General features: G+C 40.7%; 1 protein-coding gene across 1 annotated transcript in view; it reads right to left on the bottom strand.

Annotated features, from left to right (window-relative positions):
• Positions 1–15288: 15288 nt before the first annotated feature.
• LOC115789590 (ephrin-A5b-like) overlaps positions 15289–20295 on the bottom strand; it is an 84092-nt gene continuing 79085 nt past the window's right edge. Inside the window, exon 5 of the mRNA XM_030743067.1 lies at positions 15289–20295. Within this exon, the coding sequence (XP_030598927.1) occupies positions 20171–20295 (125 nt within the window). The 3' untranslated portion in view covers positions 15289–20170.

Below are 20295 nucleotides of genomic sequence, written 5' to 3'. Positions count from 1 at the left end.
TGCCGTGTTCCTGCACAGCTCATCACACTATAAACAGCAGTGCAGCCATGAATGGTGGTGGTATGCGTCTGTACAGGAAGCTCCCTGCAACAAAAACCTGAAACAGCCCAGCTGCAACAATGTAACGCAGTAAAACGGATTGTAAAACATAAAAAACAGGAAGAACTTCTGGATTCCAGAACATTTGTGTGTTGTACAAGAATTTACAAGAGCGGGGTAAAAAGATGGGAAAACACCAGAATGTTCTGGCTGAATGTCTCCATCAGAGCGTTACACGGTGCCGATCTGACCGCTAGCTCGACAAACTGCTGTGTGTGGTGTCGACACAGGCGGCGATTCTGCTGCCAACCCTGAAAGAGAGAGATGGAGAAAACTGCTTCCTTTACCTAATGGTTTGAATATATTCACATACAACAGTTAGAGCCTGCGCTGGGTGCCTGCTGTGGCTACAGAGTTTCCACTCCCACATTTTTATACATCTGTGACATATTCATATCCATCCTAAACATTTAAACTATGGTGGAAGTTTTAGCAACATTACTATGATGCACATTTTTGGTGAGAAAAATTGTACAGAAAAATGAGCTAGCTGCTGAAACAGTGCATCATGCGGCAACCCTTCACAAATAAGGATCGTATCACTTTTGGCTGTTTAACTGAGTTTGAACTGCAGCTGGTGTCTGCAAAATGATGCCCCCGCTGTGTACATACTGTAACAGATTAAACACAGGCACAGCTCCACAGCATATGAGGCTAACAAGCTAGTTAAGTCTTCACGAAGTGTAAAGAGTGTCACGATTATTTTTCTAGCCTTTCGCTGTTTTTCGATGTGTCTGTTACTTCCTGCTTTATTTCAATTGTTAGTTTATGCCTCATGTCTAGCTTGACCTCCACTGTCTTGTTGTCTTGATTGTTTTCAGCTGTCTTGCTAATCAAGAGTTCTCCATTATACTTCAGTGTGTTTTGTGTGCATATAAATACTACTGTCTTCCCTTTGTTTACCCTCCTGGTTGTGTTACTTTGTGCATGGACTTCATTTTTTTGGATTGTCTGACTTTTCATCCACCAAAAAAGGTGTGTTTGTTTACTCTGCCTGCCTCCCGGGTCTGCATTTGAGTCTCTAACCTGCACTGACAAAAAACCCTGTTTATCAGCTTATCATCAGACCTGGTTTTAATATTTGACACTCAGCAAAGATATGGAGTCATATGCGGGGAACAGAGGCAACAGCTGCTAAATTAAAGGTGGTGACTTACAGCACAAGAAGTTTTCTCAAGTCAAATCTGAGTGATGGATCTGTGACAACAGGTTTTATTTTCAAGCGTAGTTTGATAATGAAATTTCCCATGCAGAGACCAACTTGGAGAAGACCTGAAAAATAAAGATTAGTAAAGTTTTTTGACGATTGGTAGTGTCCTTCATGTGGGCTGAATTCCAAGTGAAAATGCAGTATGGGACGCACATCTGATGAAACTCAACATGGTATTAAACTACATGTCTGAGCCTGTGTGATTCTCATTTCCCAGTGTGGCCCTTAGGCTGTGCGCCTCGTCTAGAGATTCAGTATCAGCCTTTTCTTCTGCATGACACAACAAAAATAGGCAGCAAAATGACCTTCTAATACTCATCTTGATGCCCGACCAGCAACATTATACAGCTGACTGATCTTTCACTACAGTCAATAAACCTGAAAAGATGCAGGTGTCAAAATGAAAAGCAAGAGTTTCTGACACCGTCACACCCAGGTAAGGTTAGCAGTGTGCTTTACAGAGCAGCAGGCACACTGACTATTGTAAAGGCTGATTACAGGTAGGGATTAAAGTGGACTGGAATGATCCAGAACGACAGTTTATTACAAAAATACTGTCACATGGGTTTTCATGTGCTGCAGTCAGGTGGTTCTTTTAGCTTACGCCACAGAGAAAGGTAAGTCACCACATGATCCCACTTGCATGCATCCTTTTTTACACCTCGTCCCTGTGACGTGTTCATGGCTCAGATGTCCATGAAGTTGTGTTTACGGTGCAGTTGTGGGATCGCATCACAGAAGAGGAGTGAGCATAAACGGAGTAACCTTTTGTGGGGACTCTGGTCATTTCAAACAGCTCAACAGATGCACAAACTGTTCTTGTGCAGCTTGAAACACAGTCTGTCTGCTAGCTAAAGGTACAGAGTCTATTTTCCAGGGAAGAAAAAAAAAAAATTTTGTGGTTATTTTACTCTCAGAGATGGAATAAGAGCAAGTCACATTCTTGCTTCTCGAAGGAGTCATTAATTTAATCTGATAATGTTCTTTAGCAACACTTGCCAAATTCCGCCATTTTAATGGCTACAGGTTGGAAAGCAGCCATAATGGTTCATGTAATGAGGGCCTTTACACTGTAGAATGTAGATGACTAAGTCCACAAAGAGCAGGAAACAAGCTGAGAACCAGCAGCAACACAGGTCAGCTGATCACCCGTCTACAGAGAAAGCTCACAATAAGTAACAAGTCACAAATTATTATCTGACTTATTTCTGAGTGAGTTATTTCCTCACGCTGCCCCAGTGCAGAACTTTGGCAGGTGCAGGAACTTATGGTTCCCCCACTTTAACCCCTGATTAGAGGTGAGTGTGAGTGTGTGTGTGTGTGTGTGTGTATATGTGTGTGTGTGTGTGTGTGTGTATTCCAAAGGGAAAGCTGGGAAAAAGAACATTTATCTAATAAAACTGAAAACCAGTTCATACTGCTTTATCAGAGATGACATCGTTTGAATTTAAAAACACCTAAAACTGGAGTTTTTTGTTAATCTGTTTTCCTTTGAAATGAGGCAGCCGGCCAGTAGCAGCGTCGTCCTTTGACAGAAAAAAAGAGCCCAGATGAGAGGAAAGTATCACATACTCTTAGCCCTGTCACCATCTAATTTACCAGGCTCTGCTGGAGCATAAAGTAGTCCACAAAAAAACAAATGCTGCAATTAGCAGTCAATTATGAGACAGGGGTCAATAGTACTCATGTCTCCTGAGTAAACAGATACGGTCCCATTAGTGGTTAAGTTGGCAAAGTTCTCTTAACAGCTATGTTCAGGCCAGCTGTCGTGATCCTGCTCTTGATGCAGTCTTGGTTTTCATGGCATCTTCAGTCGAACTAATCGAGGGGATTTTCTCGGCTTAATCCACGAGGTTGTGCAAAAATGCAGATTTTTTTTTTTTTTTTTTAATAGGGGCAAGAACCCACAGACTGCCCCCCCCTCCCCCCCACCACCACCACACCCCACCCTGAGGGGATAACTGTCAATCCAAGCAGAACCCAAAAGTTGACATCCCTGAATTTATCAAGAAGCCTTAAAAGGAGTGAACATGTGCAGACGAATATTCTCCACTTTGTAAAGAGCAAAATAAAATGTAGAATTTTTTTAAAATTTCATGTCTCAAAAGTGTCGTTTTAAAACACAGAATTTGCTTCCCCACATTCTTAAATCACCAAACCTGCACTTTACATCAATGGCAACTTTCTGGTTACAAACTTTCAGACTTCATGTAAAAATGTCCTCCTCCATGTCCGTCCATCGACTTCATGAGGTAGTATTTTGAATGATTTGAGTGGGCACACCTGCGATCAGCTGCCCTGATTGCGGTTGTGGCGCTGCAGGTGTGGCCTTTATAAGGAGCTGCATGTTTCCTGTTCTGTAACCAGTGAATGTGTTGGTGGTTTATAGGGCTCATGTCCACCTCGTGTGACTGCGCACACGCAAGTGAGTGCAGAGAGAAGTGTTTCTTTTTGCTTTTATTTAAACTTTGGTTCTCTGAAAAGTGATGTTTGAATTTGTTTCATGGTGTATTGTGGGATTCGGATGTTGAGCACTATTGGGAGGAAACCTGTCGTTCAACCATAAAAACACTATAAATTGGAGGAAAGCCTTTTCCACCCTGAACACGACCCCCTCCTTTCGTCATGTTGACTTTTTCCAACATTTCCTCTTATCCGTGAGGGCCAGTTGAATTGTTTAACATGTGGGAAGTGTTTTTGTCTTTTTCTTATGGGGACAATAAATGAACTAAAAAGCCAAACAAACACTAGTGCTAATGAGGCCAGAGTTAGACAGAACGAGCTGAAAATGGAGCTGCGGCTGCGATGATGTAATTGCTCGTTTAAAAGCAACAACAGGACGGGACAGTTGAGCTCTTAAATACACGGCTGCACCACTTGAGCTGATCAGCTGATTAGAGTTTGTGCTCTTTTATTAAATTGGCATTAAGTGCAAGTCCTTAATTATCAACCCATTGATTCTCACAGATCAGACAGCAGTGGCGAAGCTAATTACATGCTGTCACACCTTTTATTTTAAAGGAACCAAATTTGTGGTTAATCCACGACTAGATTTGATGTTAACATGTTTAATTTGTGCACAAAAATCAGTGCAACCTGAAGGCTAAATATGACACAGTTTCAGCAGTTCGGGCCTTTTCTCCTCATCCCTGACATTTACAGACCCCTCACCAGCAACTACTAAATATTTAAAGAGCTTCCAGCAGTTTACATTAAGGCTCCATTTGTTAAAGGTTGATACTTAAGACCATTGTCAAACCACTCCGGTCACTTTTCTCTTTAGCAGTTGCTGCTAAAGAGTATCAGTATACATCCCTGCTGAATGCCTTAGCACAAGGATGTTTGGACATTCCCTCATAGGAATGTCATGTTTCTAAAGCTTGGAAACCACCTACAGTGACTGGGCAGAACACAAAGACAGGTTTTTAGCCTTTGACAGAGTAAATACCCCAGACTACGCAGTCCACATTCCCACATCACCAGCATCTTGGTTTTCTGGAGCCAACATTTTGCCCTTCGTTTGTGTTGTTGGGATCTGATCCCAGTGGTCCCAGGGTAGGATGGACCCAAATGGCTCGTTTGGGCTGAGCCTGTCCAGGCACCGAGGGTTAAGCCCAGGCCCCCAGGTGCTCTCAAACAAGCACCGTCCCCAGGCCTGGCTCCAGGGCAGGAGCCGGTACTGGAATAGACCCAAGACATGCTGGAGATATTATGTTCCTCAGCTGACCACTGGCCAGTGTTAACCTCACAGTCGCCAACACCATTAGATGAGAGCAAGGGTAGTGAGTACATTTTACTTAAGTACTTTATTGAGGTTTAATGTAGTTGTACTTTAGTTTTTTCATGTTTTGCTGCTTTCTATATTATTGTGCTTTATTCTTGTGCACTTCCACTTTTCATATAATCTGCAACAGGACACAGAGTTGAGCCTGGAAACCACGTTTTTTTTCCCCTCTGTCCTCCAACACCTCGACGTCCCCCCGGAAGAGCTGCAGGAGGTAGCGGGGCAGAGGGAGGTTTGTGCATCTGAGCTCCCAAAACCAGACCCTGATAAGCAGAAGAAAATGGAGGAATGGATGGATGTTAAGTTCAAAATAGACTGTATGTGTGTCTGTATAAAAGATAAACATCACCATAACATCCCCAGTTGGTTTCTGGACTAAAGCTGGTGTTTCAGCTGCTGCCAAAAGGCTCAAACAGCACAAATATGGGATGAAATTAGTAAAGCCTGGCAGAGCAGATGATACCAATCAGCTACAGCTGCCTGTGTTGGCAAACGTCAATCAAAGCAGCCATGCTCCTATCTTCAGATGGAAGTTAGTTGGAAACAAATGGGTCTCTTCCTGTAGCGAATCTATTAACATCTAGAGACTCTAAAAATATTTCTCAACTCAGTTCTTAGATATACTTGAGGTAAATATAGATTACATATTTACTTCAAGTGGCATAAACAAGGGAAATTGCAGGATAGCTCTAGCTGATGAAACAGTCAGGTCGTATTATTCATCAGCACCATTGAAAATATCAACCAATCAATGCTTAATTTGCCCCCTCAATGTAAATGTGCAGGGTTGACATAACGGAGTGGGGAATAAGATGTGCGACCTGATGCATAAAAATCTGTAGGTTCATTTCTGGCCCTTTCTTTGGCCATGAATGGATGAAGAGACGCCCTTAATTCAAAATTAGCATAAAGCCACTCTTTGTGCCTCAAGTTATAAGACAAGCAACTTAAGACAACATCAAAGCAGTGCAATTTCCCTCACTTAAGGAGTGGAGAAAATTTTAAGTTTGCTTGGCTCAGTATTGGAACAGTAAATTTAAATATTTTGTAATTAGAAAATATGATCAAATCTAACCTAAGGTGTCTAAATTTTCCTTTTTAGAGGTGCCAAATATGTTCAGGTTGGTCCTGTGGCAGAGTCATATTGTACTTCATGATATCCTGCTCTGAATGACTGGGTTAAATACTTCAGCCTCAACTGTTGTGCATTGTTGAGGCCTTTTTAAATGAGATTTGGTCCTCCAGTTCATAAATGTGAACAATAACACTTCACAAGCCCAGCAATGTGAACAAAGAAGGTTCCTGGTTCATCATTTGATGCATTGTTACTTTTGTTCATACTGAACCACTTTAGAGCCGGCCAAACTGTGTTCCTGACAGTCCATTGTTCTCAGTTTCATCTAAAGGCAGCACTTTTGCTCCTCATAATAAGAAATGTATTAGTTTTGTGAAGCACATGAACTTGCAAACACCTGCTCCAGATTTACCCGCACAACTCCTGTGACTGTTCCAGTTACTTTGTACCACTTTTCACCAATTATACCCGGGCGGGGGGGCGTCTCTGCTGCGACTAGCTGTTTGTGTGTGTTGTACACGTGCCCTGTCTGTGAGATGGCTCCTGGGATCCCATGCGGTTACATTGTTGGGAATTGTGTGTGTTTCAACATACAGTAACCGTGTGTGTGTGTGTGTGTGTGTCTTGTCTAGGCATTCCTCATGTTGTGGGGACCTGCATGTGTTTACATAGCCACTGTTTATGGACAAAAAGCAAGTAAATGATTCAAATTCAAGCTGAAGATGTGTTCTAAGGTTCGAGTTAGCTTTAGATAAGTAGAGGTTAAGTTTACAGTATGTTACCAGGATATTAATGTAAGTCAAAGTAATGTCCTCTGAAGTCATAAATGTGTTTGTGTGTGTGTGTGTTTGTGTGTGTTCCTGAGTGCCAGGCGGCCTCCTGAGGCCCCGCGCTGGGAGAACACCTGCCCGTGGACTGCCTGCAGCCTCTGTTGTCCCATGTGTTTCAGCTTCATGTTGTTGTTGTGTAACAGTTACTGTAACACGCTGCTGAAGGCTGCACAGAGGCATCAGGTGTTTCAAAACACTTACTGTACCCTACATCAACACTGCTACTGTTAGTACTATTTCTTAAACAAATACCTACATCTTCACTCCTAATTTTACTTCTTCTCTATAACAAATATTGAAAATATTTTGCTGCTTACCATCAGCCACGTATTTAGTTTTTCTTTGTCTCTTTAGATTTGTCGCCTCCCAGATGAAAAACAAACAAGAACAGCAACCCCACGGGGGGACAGTACTTTTAGGGATTGCCTTTTTAAAATAGCTTTTTTTTAATATGTTTATTTATTCATTTTATGAACAAATTAATATAAAAAGTGTTTAAATTAAGATTCAGAATCCATGTTGTTTGCTTACACAGACTGTATATAAACGATGGCACCACCATGACACCACCCAGTGGTTTGCACACCTGTCAACACTCCTGTTTTTTTTCCTGGGTTATCCTGTGTTTTAAGGCCATCTTCCTTTGCCCTCCCATTTGTCTGTTTCTCTGTAATTTGTATGACATCCAAACTTTAGAGAGAGAAAATTTTAAAAATGGAATTTGTTGGCAGGTACGGTTTAGCTAAGTCCAGCTGTAAAACCTCAGAATTAGTGTGCTCTGAAGCCAGACATGAAAAGCGAGGGGCGAGGGTAACTGAAGGACACGGCGCTATCAAAGTGAATTATTTTTCAATCACACAGTGAAATCTGCCACCCCTTTTTACTCTAACATGGACCCTAATTTATAAAAGGAACATCATGTTTTATTCAGTAAAATTTTAAACTAAACTCCTCGTTATGCTGCTTATTGATCTTTTCTTATCTTTTTTCTTATCTTTTTGAAGCCAATGAAGCTGCCCCCTCCGCTCCATTAGAAAGAATGCAGGTTTAAGGTGCTTCTGCACAGTTCATCTTTTATACACAGTCTATAGATAGATGGCTACCTTTCCCCTAACCTTTGGCATAATGCTATGCTGTGCATTTTTCAGGCGCTGTTCAGCTGGACCTGCAAAAACCACACTATTTGCTTCAGCAGGAAAAAAAAAACAGCCAATGCAACAGAACATCCCACTGGCCTTATTTGTGCAAACCACACAGCAGCAGCTCAGTGATTTAATGCAACAGTAATTTTTTTTTTTTTTTCTAACATGACATAAAACACAACACAGAGATTCATGGCAGACTGAATATGATTTGGGGGCTTTCAAGTAGAGAGGAATAACTAATGATCAATCACAATTTTCCATACCGTGCTGCACCATTACAAGAGGCAATTTAGCAATTATTGATTTTATTTTCCCCCTAAATGCATGGGCTGTGCCCTGCAGTCATGTATGTGTCTGAATAATAGATTTAGCCAGTTTCAGTGGCCTTGAGTCAATCACAGTGCTGCTCTGTGTTTTCGCTGCCTCCCTCTCCCTCCTTTCAGAGATCCCATTCATCTCGGAGCCGTCCACAGCGCAATGAATATGTTCTATTCCACTCAGTCTTTATTTTTGGGTTTGAGTAGACTTACAGATGGCCTACATAAAACTGAATAGGGCTTCATTTTAACAGCGGGGTAGAGAATTGGCCAGCGTGCCATTGTGTGGTCTCTATTATGGGAATACGGGGGAGTTCAGTAATACAGCCTGTCCCCGGCTGTCCGCGCACACGGCCAACATGATTTTCCATGATGATTTCTGAAATGAGTTTGTCCTCGGGGTTTGCGGCTGCACTGCCACGCGGTTGAAGGTCACCGATTCTGAAGAGGGGTTGCGATTGTTTGGCTGCTGATATTAACGTCTCGCTCCCCTAAAATGATTCATTTGCCGTGGCCCGTCGCCTCATTCCATCTGCTCAAGCCTTCAGCTAAATTGGAGAGGACAGGAATAAAAGTTTGAAGAGGAAGCGTTGAGAATTAAAGTGGAGATATTATAGGGGGGGCTCTCCTGTGAGATCAAATTAACACGAGTCTCACGAGGCGTTTTGAAGACCAAGACGAAAGGAAAATTAATCAGGGAAATGAAGGGTTGTGAATTAGAAGGTGTCAAACTCGTAACCTTCTTGTCTCTTAAGTATGTTAGATGTTGAAATATTTCAGCCCAGTCTTGCATCACATTTTAACCTCGGAGCCTTCATGTATCCCTTAAGCCTTAATTTTTTTTTTTATTCTAGTGGACATAACCATGTCCTGAATATACACATCCATCAGCTGTCTTTTTTATTTTTTCCCTCATCTAATACCAGGATCAGACTATGTAAATGTTTTGCCTCGTGAGATGGATACTGTTAGATTAAGTCATAAATTCTTACTGTGAGTCTGTTGAGACACGAGGCAGATGTCACTGATCCACTTAACAGCACCAACAATCAATGTTTACATATATGTAATCATGGTTTCATGCCTGAAGATGGACCTGGAACCGTTTAAAGTCGCTTGGCAGGGATGGGGAGTCCTGTCCGTTTACTTCCCAGTCAGCAGAAAGAGTGTGTGTGTGGAGGCCGATGTTGCACTCACAGATGTGTTGAATTTGGTTTAAGACTGCTGCTTAACTTTCAAATCCTGACAGCTATCAGGATGTCCTGAGGCAAAGTCCACAGTCTTCCAGTGTAGATGGGTTTCCATCCATATGTAGTCCAAATGTAACAGACTTTGTAACAAAAGGAAATGTTAATAAATGCCTCTTGTTGAAGGATGAGGAACTGATTTGTTGATTCTCCAGAGTGCAATAAAAAAAATAAAACTTTCTAATGACAGGCATTTATTATATTTAATATTATTTAACATGATGAGAAGTCAAAACACAAACAAAAAGGAACCAAGTGGACATGTGAGGTGGAAACAGCACTGGCACCATCACAGGAAGAGGCAGCAGCACGAGTGGAGTTCAGACAGTTCTGCAAAACACTGACAGGGACCTGTTCCTGACAGCAGGTCCAACAAACTGAGTCTAAGCCTAAACTCTGAATTCATTCATTCTAAGATTTCTCAGAAGTTTAGTATTCTCTAAGCAAGTTCAGCCTGTGTGATTAGAGAAAACCATCAACAGAGTCCTAATACCAAGATTCGCTGTGGCACCATCTTAATCCAGTGGATTGAGGAATGGGCAGTGTGGAGGTGTGGCGGTTAGCAATATTGACTCACAGTAAAAGGGGGTTTGAATCCACTGACTGGCTCAGGTCCTCCTGTGTGGAGTTTGCCTGCATGGGTTCCCTCCCTCCCTTCCCTCCCACAGTCCAAAGACATGCATTCAGGTGTGAGTGTAAATGGTTGTGTGTCTCTGTGTTAGCCCACCAACAGGCTCCGGCCCCACCGCTATCCTGAACTGGATAAGGGGACAAAAATGGATGAGATGGACTGATGAAAATGAGTGTGTGTCAATGCCGACCAAAAAGCAGGAGAAAAGTCATTTTAATCATCATTTACGTGACGTTAATTTTCATTATCAGAAGAGATCTTATCAAATTTTATATTTGATTTTTAAATCTAATTATTCAGCTGTAACCTGACAGGGACAAAATGCAGATGATAGAAAGTGAAGATAAAAAATATGCATCAAACAGCCTGGAAACATTTTACCTGTGACATCAGTCAAACCCAGTAAAACTGATTTAGGTGATTTTCAGTGAAAATGATGTTGAGGTTTAGAGTTTAAACTTTCATCCATTGTGCCTTTCAAAATCCTACTTGATGTAATTTAATGACGGAATATGTTTTCAACATGAAATCCACTCAGAATACTATCAGACTCTCTGCAGCCTTTAAAAACATGTTTAAACTTTCATTTTTATTTTCATATTCAAATCATCTCTAAGATGCCGACTAAGATGACACATTTTTCCATCAGTGTGACCACATCGAGTGACAGCATGACAAACGATTGATTATTGTTTGGTGTGTTATGTGTCTAAAGTGTCATGCAGATTTATTTTTATTGAAACAATAATTGCCACCACACTAAAAGTTTCATTGCTGGGGATCTGCCTGACAGCTGCCTTACTGTCCACAGAATTACAGTCAGAAAGACGCAGCCTGTAGATTTTACATTACGACAGACATGCTTGTGTTAAATATAACAACAAACCAAGATTTTAGTGTTTTGAAAAACATACACTTCTGCAGATGTTTGCACTTTGGTATGTGTCTTAACGTCGACTACATGAATGAGTCAATCAGCTGATCCAGGCGCAGCTGGAGGGGAGGAGTCTGAGAGAAACCTGCCAGGTCAGGTTCACAGACTCTCACACAGGTATCGGTCGCTGAGCTTAAGTTGGCTGAACAGAAAACCCAGAGTTTCCCTCATCCCAGGATTACCAAACTGAGAGTTTTCAATAAACCTGCTTTCTGGAACAAGGTGTAAGCTCACCATAGGAACTCCTGCTACACAAAATGCACACAGCACCACTGCAAGAGGGCCTGAGGCTGTGACAAACCAGAGTTTGATTGCTTTAAAAGGTACCAACAAGTATAATGCAGGCAAGGCACTGGGTATTGTCCTGTTAAAACAGGAAAGGGTTAAACACAAATTAAAGTGCTGTCTGAAACATTGTGTGCTCAACCAATGAAACAGGACCAAAAACCTGGAGGAGCACTGTCCAAATACATTTGGACCATCTAAAAAACAAGAACTCCCATTGCAGCTGCTATTTCAGACTCCACTTTATCTCCAGAGCTCTAAGACTAAATAAAAACTAGCAGACTCCACTTCCCGAGGCTGATATTGTCTCAAGGTAGCAGGTATCATTGCAGCTGAGTTAATGAAAGTGACATTCCTTGCACCTCCTGCTAAGGCGTGTGATGTGTGAGGTGTGCTGCAAATAGAGAAGCTGACAGAAAACACCTTCTAGGCCTTTACTGGTTTATAGAAATGGGCTTCCCATTCACCAGCCTCTTCTTCTTATCCTCCCTTACTCTCTCAGGTGGTTTAATCCAGGATTACACACAGATGATCAGCTGTGAGCTCATGCTCAGCACTGAATTATCCCACCGTCAGTATAAAAATGGCTAAAATGCTAAAACAAGGCTGGTAATTGCAACAAAAAAAAAAGGGGGATACATTGGAAATGCAGTGAGTTGTAAAGGAATCCCTCATACTGTAATAATCAGAAGCTTAAGTTGATCTATGCAACAGCAGAGCAGATAGAGTGAATCTGTCTGTAGTCTAATCCTGTCACTGTAAACATATTCCTGGATTTATCCTCCATAATCATACAAAAGGTGTTTAAATATCAGAGTAACCAGACTGGTTATTCCTCCAGAGAGAGACTGATTGCATGTTTATGTCCTGACACCGTATTCATGATGGCTTACTTATAATCACAGTTCATAAGCACAGAACAGACAGAACAGGAAGTGTGAGTGTCTGACAGATATATTTCACTCAGACCCAAAACACAGATAACGAGAGCGTGGATATCAGTGGGAAGTCCAGTTTGAGACATTCCCACAATCTGGCGTTTGTCAGCAGGGAACGCACAGGCTACAGGAGGTAGCCAAAACACTGGAAACTGATTATGGTTAACGCAATGCCAGTCACAGCCAGTCTGTAAAGGCGGCTCATCGTTTGAATAACAATGAGCAGCACAAATCTGTAAATCTGAAGAGGTCTGCCAATCAGTGGCTCCCGATGAGCTACCAGAACAACAGGAGGGAAGATCTCAAAAAGGTCAAACATGTAATGTCTGAAGTGCAGGTGCATCAGCCAAAAAACATTCTAAAGATGTGAAATGTCAGCGGGAATATCGCACTTGTCGTCAGTCTTTCTTTCCTATTCTGATCTTTCATTTTTTTATTCTGCTAGATGGTTAATTGCAAACTGATATGCAGCCAAAGGTAAATGCAGTACCTTTTACAATATCATTATTTTTCTTGCTGGCACTCAAATAGTTTGTTGCATCATTAAAGTTACCTTAAGTATTTTAAAAGGTAGACAGACCACAATTTATACTTGAGTGGAGTTTCATCACACAGCTCTCCCTTTTCTGCATTGTAAATGTCTCTCAAAAGCTCTTATCTTAGTCTTGCACTCTCTTAAAGTGCTCCTTCAAGTGAGACACTGATAAAGATTTTTCTCCTCAGAGTTCACAGCTCCAAACTATCCAAGACTAGTTCAAGATATGAGAATGACAATGGTGTTTTTAATAATCAGACTCCAAAAAATAAACCAGAAGGTGTACCAAAAATCCTCTCCTGTAACCCTCTGAGGTCTAAGTCATCATCAGTAATTACTCCAACCCTAAACCTAACTCTTACCCTAGCAGGAGGCATCTATCAGTCTTGGGAGACTATGGAGTTGCGCTGATAAGAGTGTTGGATGTCTCTGAAGAAGCGTATAGAAGGGGCAGTCTTTGCCACATTGAGTGCAAGTGTAGTCAGATGCTGGTCTGTCAGAGCATTGTCGGGTCTTTTTCTTCAGCTTCGTTGCCTCTCACTGCTGTATGGGGCATTCATAACACAAGCTCTGCAGATCTGGATCTTGGTGTGCTCTGTCAACTTGCTGTTAGTTCATATACTCTTTTTTTTTTTTTTTTTTTTTTAAGCTGGTAGCCACTTTTCTAATGTGTTTGTTGAGCTAGATGCCACTGTTAGCTGCTGTTAGCTGGTGCTAGTGAAACTGTCTTTGAAGCAGACTCAATATTATTGGATTTGGACACTGAGTGAATACGATATTAGAATATAATCAAACTGTTTATCAAAGGGATATTTATTTAAGGACACTCGAGCCTAAGATTAGCTAGCATAATATTAGCTTATAACCAGCTGTTGTTGTTTAGCTGGCTCATTGTCAGCTGTACAGAGATGGGAGGGTCACTGGCAAAAAGTAATTGGGACAATGTTTGTGCACATTTTTGTGTGTCAGAGCTCTTGGCAATCAGGGAGCCAAAATAATCATTCCAAGTGGATACACCAAAAACTATTCAGTCTTTCCAAAAACATCAGTTTTACCTTTCTCCAAAGTATAGCATTATTGTAGGAGTACAGCTAGGGTTAACACATATGGTGACTTAATATAATATAAAATAATTATATCTAAAACCAGTGCTTTCACAAGAGCAATGGGTTTCCTGTTTAAAGTCTTGTTTGAGTCATGTTTGTGGTGTCTCTAAATTATTTTCTATCTTCACACTGCTTCACTACTGGCATCAACATTCCAAATATCTTTACACTTGCATTGTTTCGGAAGTCATTGGTAATATAGATGGCATAAAAGATGGACCTAGTTTCCAGCTCTGCATTTTCTTTCATGGCTAGCAGAGGGTGACCCTTCTGGCTGCAAGAAAAACTTCCAGTTATGTGGAAGTCTAGGAGAAAACAACCTTCAGCTCCATGGCTTTGTGACTTCAACAGATGCTTTCCTGATGAGTTTATGGGCCCGATTGCTGGCTTCAGGCATACTGAATAAAACACAATGTTCATTTTGTAAATTATGGTCGTTATTAGAGTCAGAAGGATTGGCTATCAACCCAATCACAGTCAGATACGCCACCGAGGCTACAACCATCTTTATATACAGTCTGTGCTGGTAAAATATTCTGTTCTTTAGGTATGAGTCTGCATTTTCCATCAAATACATTACATGCATTAAAGATTACATCCAACAGTGTGCTGTTAAACACCCCACCTACATCGTCACTCCTGTTTATCTAAAAGGTTGTTACATTTAGCTAAAAAACAGCGTGCACAAGACCTTTATCTGGACTACAGATACAAAGGGAGGGGAGGAAAGAACAGAAATTGAGAAATTAAACCAGACAGCAGGAGAGGCAGAGCGGAGCGAGGAGCAAAAGAGCGTGTGAGACAGAGTTTTCTTGGCAGAGCTCCCCGAAGCGCTGCACATTCCCGCAAGATTAATTGAAGCTGTTTCTGTTTTGTGCTTTTTCAGACTGTGAATTACCTCCAGATTATGGAGAAACAGCTGTTCACCCACTTCCCCCGGACTCAGCCCGTGTGATTATGCATCGAACGACAACCAAGACAAACATCCAAGCGCTTGCTCGAGCTGCCGCAACGAAGCCTTCACGCCTTTTTGATGTTCTTTCCATTTCACAAACTGTCACTCATTTACATAACGATTAATAAAAGAAATCAGACACAATAACTACAACGACAAAGAAATATTTATTAAATCTTTTTTGTTTTAGTTAGTCATAGCTGCTCCAACACGTGTATTTACAAAGAAATTGCCCTATTTTTTTTTTTTTTTTTGTAGAAAAATTCTAGTGAAGGACTGAGCAGGAAACAGACATTAGAATAGTTTAGATGAGTACAGGAGAGGATGGGACTCATAGGCACAAGGTACAGTTACTACAATGTTAAAAGAAATGTGCAGTTTGGTGGCACACCCACGTCTACTTGGGGGAGGGAAAAACACAGTTGTGGCTAACAAAAAGCTTCCCATTCCTAGATGGACCGACAAAAAAAAAAGCACCCATCTGTATTTCAGACACGGAGGATGGGAAACAGATGCTGCAAACAGTGGCGTTAGCTTCAAGCTACATTGTAACAGAATTAGGTTAGAGCACATTACCTGCCCTCCCTGCAGCACAGTTTGTTCAAAAACACATAAAACATCAGCATTTGATGTGGGACTGTCTTCTTCTGCCACAAACACAGTGAGCTTTTACACCGATAATCGTTGTTACGTGTCGGAAACAGCTGGAGGTGCAGATAAGCAAACGGAAATAAAGAACATCCTCCACCTTTAAAGACACTCTGGATGCGATGATAAAATGATCGAGACTGCTTTAACAAAACAAAAGGAACACAGATATTTGAGCTCTTGGACATCCGTTTGGTCTCTCTCTTCAGGCTGTCCGAGTCATGATTGTAACTGTACTGCATGTTTGATATGTGCCACATTTGCACAAACATATTTTACAGATACAGAGGGTGCAACGATGATCCTGTTTGTTTTTCTTGGTTCGTATAAAAGACATATAAAATGAAAGTCTGCATTTGTTTGTATTAAACTTTTTTCTTTCTAAATAACATTAATGTGTCAGTTAAATCGCCCTTTAAAAAAGGTGTGGAAGGAGGGGGAAAAGAAAAAATAACACTGTATGTTACAACAGACTGACTGTTGGATACACAGTATCCACAAAACAGATTGTTTCGGGGGGGGTTCAACATAGTGTGGCTGAAGGCGATAATTTCAGTGATGGTGGACTTTTAATGTTGGCCAAGCTAAAAGGTACCAGTGCTTATGGTGTGGCGAGGCTGTGTTAGGAGGAAATAAATAAATCTAAGCTCCCGAAAAAAAAAATCCCTTCAGGTGCTCGGTGTACTTCCCTTGTGCCGCTTTATTAATAACTTGTCACCTCAGATTATGAATTTCCTGGTCCTCCTGAAAATAATAATGCTTTTACACTCTGTTCTTGTCTCCCTCACATTCTCATCTCAGTTTTTAATAAGACCTCATATGCCTTTTTTTTCTCCCTCATTTTCTGTCATATATATACTATCACAATAGTGGATGTTCACATTAAGTATGGCTAAAGTTTCAAATGACATCAGCATGTATAAGTAATTCATGTGAGCCGAAAGCTCAGGCTTTAGACTGCTCTACGCACTCTGTTTCAGACAGGTTTCTCCTCTTTTGGCTCTCTGTGATGTCACAGAGTGCGGATAATCCTAATATGGTCATCTAAGCCCAAGTTTCCAACTTGTTTGTGAGCGGCAGCCAATCAGAAGAAAGTTAAAGGGAGGGTGACCTTTAAGAGAGAGGCGCTATAATGGCTTGTTTCAGGCAGCAATAAGACAAAGTTAGTTTTCGAAGCTACTTTACTTGAGCTCAAAAATATAGTAATGCAGCAGGAATAGGATCCCATTTTTTAAAGGAAATAAAACATGGCAATGGCAAAGACAGCAAATACTCTAATCTGAGATTATTTAATGCAAATATTGTTATTTAAAGAAACAAATAAAACCCATTCTTCTGCCTTTTGTCTTCCTGAGGGAAAGCGACAACAGAATCAAACTAACAAAAAAGCGCACTATATTGTAATTTGAAGGAAGTAATTGTAGAACAAATACGTTATCATTTAAAGGGACACTCCACCAATTTTACACATCAGCTTCAGTTTACATTCTGAAGGTGTGGTCCTTGTATTTGCCAGGCACAGAGGATCAAAGGAAAACTAAAAGTCAGTATTGTTCTTTTTGGTCTCGTCTTGGCCCTTTAAGCAAGCAACTTATAAACTATATAAAAAGTTATAAATTGTTTTTTTTTTCTTATGTCAAAGAGGGTTTTTTTTTTGCACTGTAATGCAGTGTTAGGGCCACTTTTAATGGGACAGTTCACCCCCCAAATCAAACTTATATATATTTCCTCTGATTTGTGGCACTATTTATCCATATAGATTGAAATCATAACCCCAGCCATTAAAGGTTTTTGAGATAATAATAATGCAGATACCTATAACAGAACCAAAAATAAGTCCCAAAAATATATATTTAAAAAGCTGCAGCAGCATCTTTTTCTAGGCATCATAACCTGCTTATTTAAAAAACAGCCCATAAACTTTGTTTTGATTAGTCACGCAGGAACTGTACACCTACCAACCATATCACCGTCTACCTGCGACCAAAGCACGTGTTTGTGACATGGCGCCCGGCCTCAGCTGAAGGTGTCGTTAGCTAGCTGGACACCTTCTTTGCTTGGCTGGTGTAGTTTGGTAGAAAGATCTTTTTAAAGATGAATTTCTCCCAAGTTTTTTAAATGTGTCTAGCATCTTGAGCACAAGGCTCTTGTCATTTAGTTCCAATATATTCAAGAGAAATAAGACATCTCTGTAGTTCATCTCTAAACCAGGGCAACTTAAACCGAAATGATCTAAATGGATATTTAGTACCGTAGCCAGATGAACAACGTAAATGTATGTTTCAGTTTAGTTTGACGTGTCCATTTAAGGGGGAAAAGATGTTGCAGTACTTTAATTTTTATGGGAATAAACTGGTAAGTTTTCATATTACTAGTAAATTTGTACATGTTTACTTTCATATAGTTACATGTAAAATTGTGCTTTGTTCTAGTGGCTTTTTAATGATACATCATACTATTTAATTTTGTTATATTCTTAAATTCTCATCTTTATTTGTAACTCTGAAGCTTAAAAATTAGTATTGTGATTATTATCTTTAAAAAAAAAAAAAAAAAGTGGCCCTGACACTCTTCCAGCAAGCAGGTACTACAGGTGTTGTTTAGCAGTGGCATTAGCTGGGCTGTTTTATTTGGCGCTGAGTGAATGTGAAGGTAGGATCTGTTTACCACATGTTCCTGCTGCATGAGGAGAAAATAGAAGAGCATTATTGATCTCAGCAGGGAGCACTACAGCGCTTCACATCTCACCCTCTTCTTCTCTTTCCCCGCTCTCGGGTCAGTTTCCGTTTGCCCCCAGAGAACAGGACACCACCTTCTGTTTATTCCATCTCCCCTGGTGGTCGATTTTTTTTCATTCCAGAAATAACTGGTACGAGGGTGCCCACGGTGTATTTTCTGTACAGACGCCACTTAACACGACATCAAAGAGAGTAAATGAATCACAGTCCCAACCATCCTACGCCCACTTCTTCCACCTGCTTTGTTAACTCGCTCACCGTCTCACTGAAACTTTTTCGCCACATGAAATTTCTGCTTTATTCGAGGAAGAGAGCCTCCCTGATTTTAAAAAACAAAACAAAACCTCATGTTGGGCATGGACACATCCCTGAACTTTGCCTTCTATTTACAATAGTTTTGTGTTATGACAGTGATTCACAAAAACAATAGTGTAACAGTAAAACTACATTTGTGACATTCATTAATGACATTTCAAACACAAATATTCTATGATTTCTACACCCTGATAGCACATCAGACTTTTTTTTTCTTCATCTTCTTCTTCCCAGACTTTGTTAAAAACAATGAAAACCCATCATCAGCGAGCAGTCCAAACAGATACATAAAACAGTTTTTTTCTTTAATAGTATCAAATGAACTGTGGGTAATATAAACTAACTTAACGGGTAAGTGTGTTTGTTTTTTATTGCCTTTCTACTGTACTTACAGACCGGACCAGAACAGGAAAAAAAGCACAAGGACTTCACAATAAATAGGAAAATACATTTTGCCAGGCAAAAAAAAAAAAAAAAAAAAACTGTATCGACTTCTACGCTCTGCTTCAATATTTTACTGTACACCCGTGTCGGCTGCTACAATTGAATTATGTGATTTGTTAAAAAAAAATTAAACAAACACATACATTAATCAACCATTGAAATCGCCCCCCCCCCCATCCAAACACTAAAAGATGAGTGCTTCTTTAACTTTTCCTTTTTTTTTTTAAATCTCTCAATAAGGGTCCTCCACAGTCTGAGACAATGCATCCTTTTTAACCTGAGAGAAAGGTTAATCCATCAGAGGCCTGCCCGGTACCTCCACGCCACAAATATCATCCTTCCTGGTTTTCCTTTCTGCTGATGTGTCGCTCCAGGATCTTCTTATGCTTTGAAGTGATATTTAATCATGTTACATGTTGGAGGTTATGTAATGTAAAAAACAAAAAAACAACAACAAAAAAAAAAACACAGTTCATCTGTAAACTTCTGAGGGGTCCTGCTGTGCTTCTTTGCCATTCGCGCTAGAAAGTGTACTGATTGTGTAGACATTGTGTCCCGTGTGTTTATGTGTTTCAAAGCATGTTTCTGTGCTTGTTTTATATGCAAAAAGAAAAAAAAAAGGTGTAATATCTGCATACTTTGAACGGTAGCAAGGCGAACCGGTAAAAGACCCTTTCGCCGCAGGGCGCCACAACCGTCGGCACTCGCCAGAAAGTCAAAAATCAAACTAGTTGGCATTTTACAAAGTCAAAAAACATCGAAGGCTTCAGCACCGAAGTCCCTTCCTCTCTCTTTGTAATGAGAGATTGTCAGTGATTTGTTGTATTTCTTTTTTTTTTTATTAATTTTTTTTTAAAAAGTGCTCCTTGAGGGGAGAGGTTGCAGGGTAGAGCGGCCTGTGGTCCAGTCCATCCCTGATTTCTACAACTCGCCGCTATAAAGACAAGATGGCAGCCAGGAGCATGAGGGTGGAGCTGAGCAGGAGAGCTGAAGTCTGGCACCGACCAGCAGAGTTCACGTTTCTTCTTGCTGGCTCTGGTGACTCGTGACTAACGCCAT

This window comes from Archocentrus centrarchus, chromosome 12, assembly GCF_007364275.1.
Source record: "Archocentrus centrarchus isolate MPI-CPG fArcCen1 chromosome 12, fArcCen1, whole genome shotgun sequence".
Classification (NCBI taxonomy): domain Eukaryota; kingdom Metazoa; phylum Chordata; class Actinopteri; order Cichliformes; family Cichlidae; genus Archocentrus; species Archocentrus centrarchus.
This window is presented reverse-complemented; position numbering and strand designations above follow the sequence as displayed.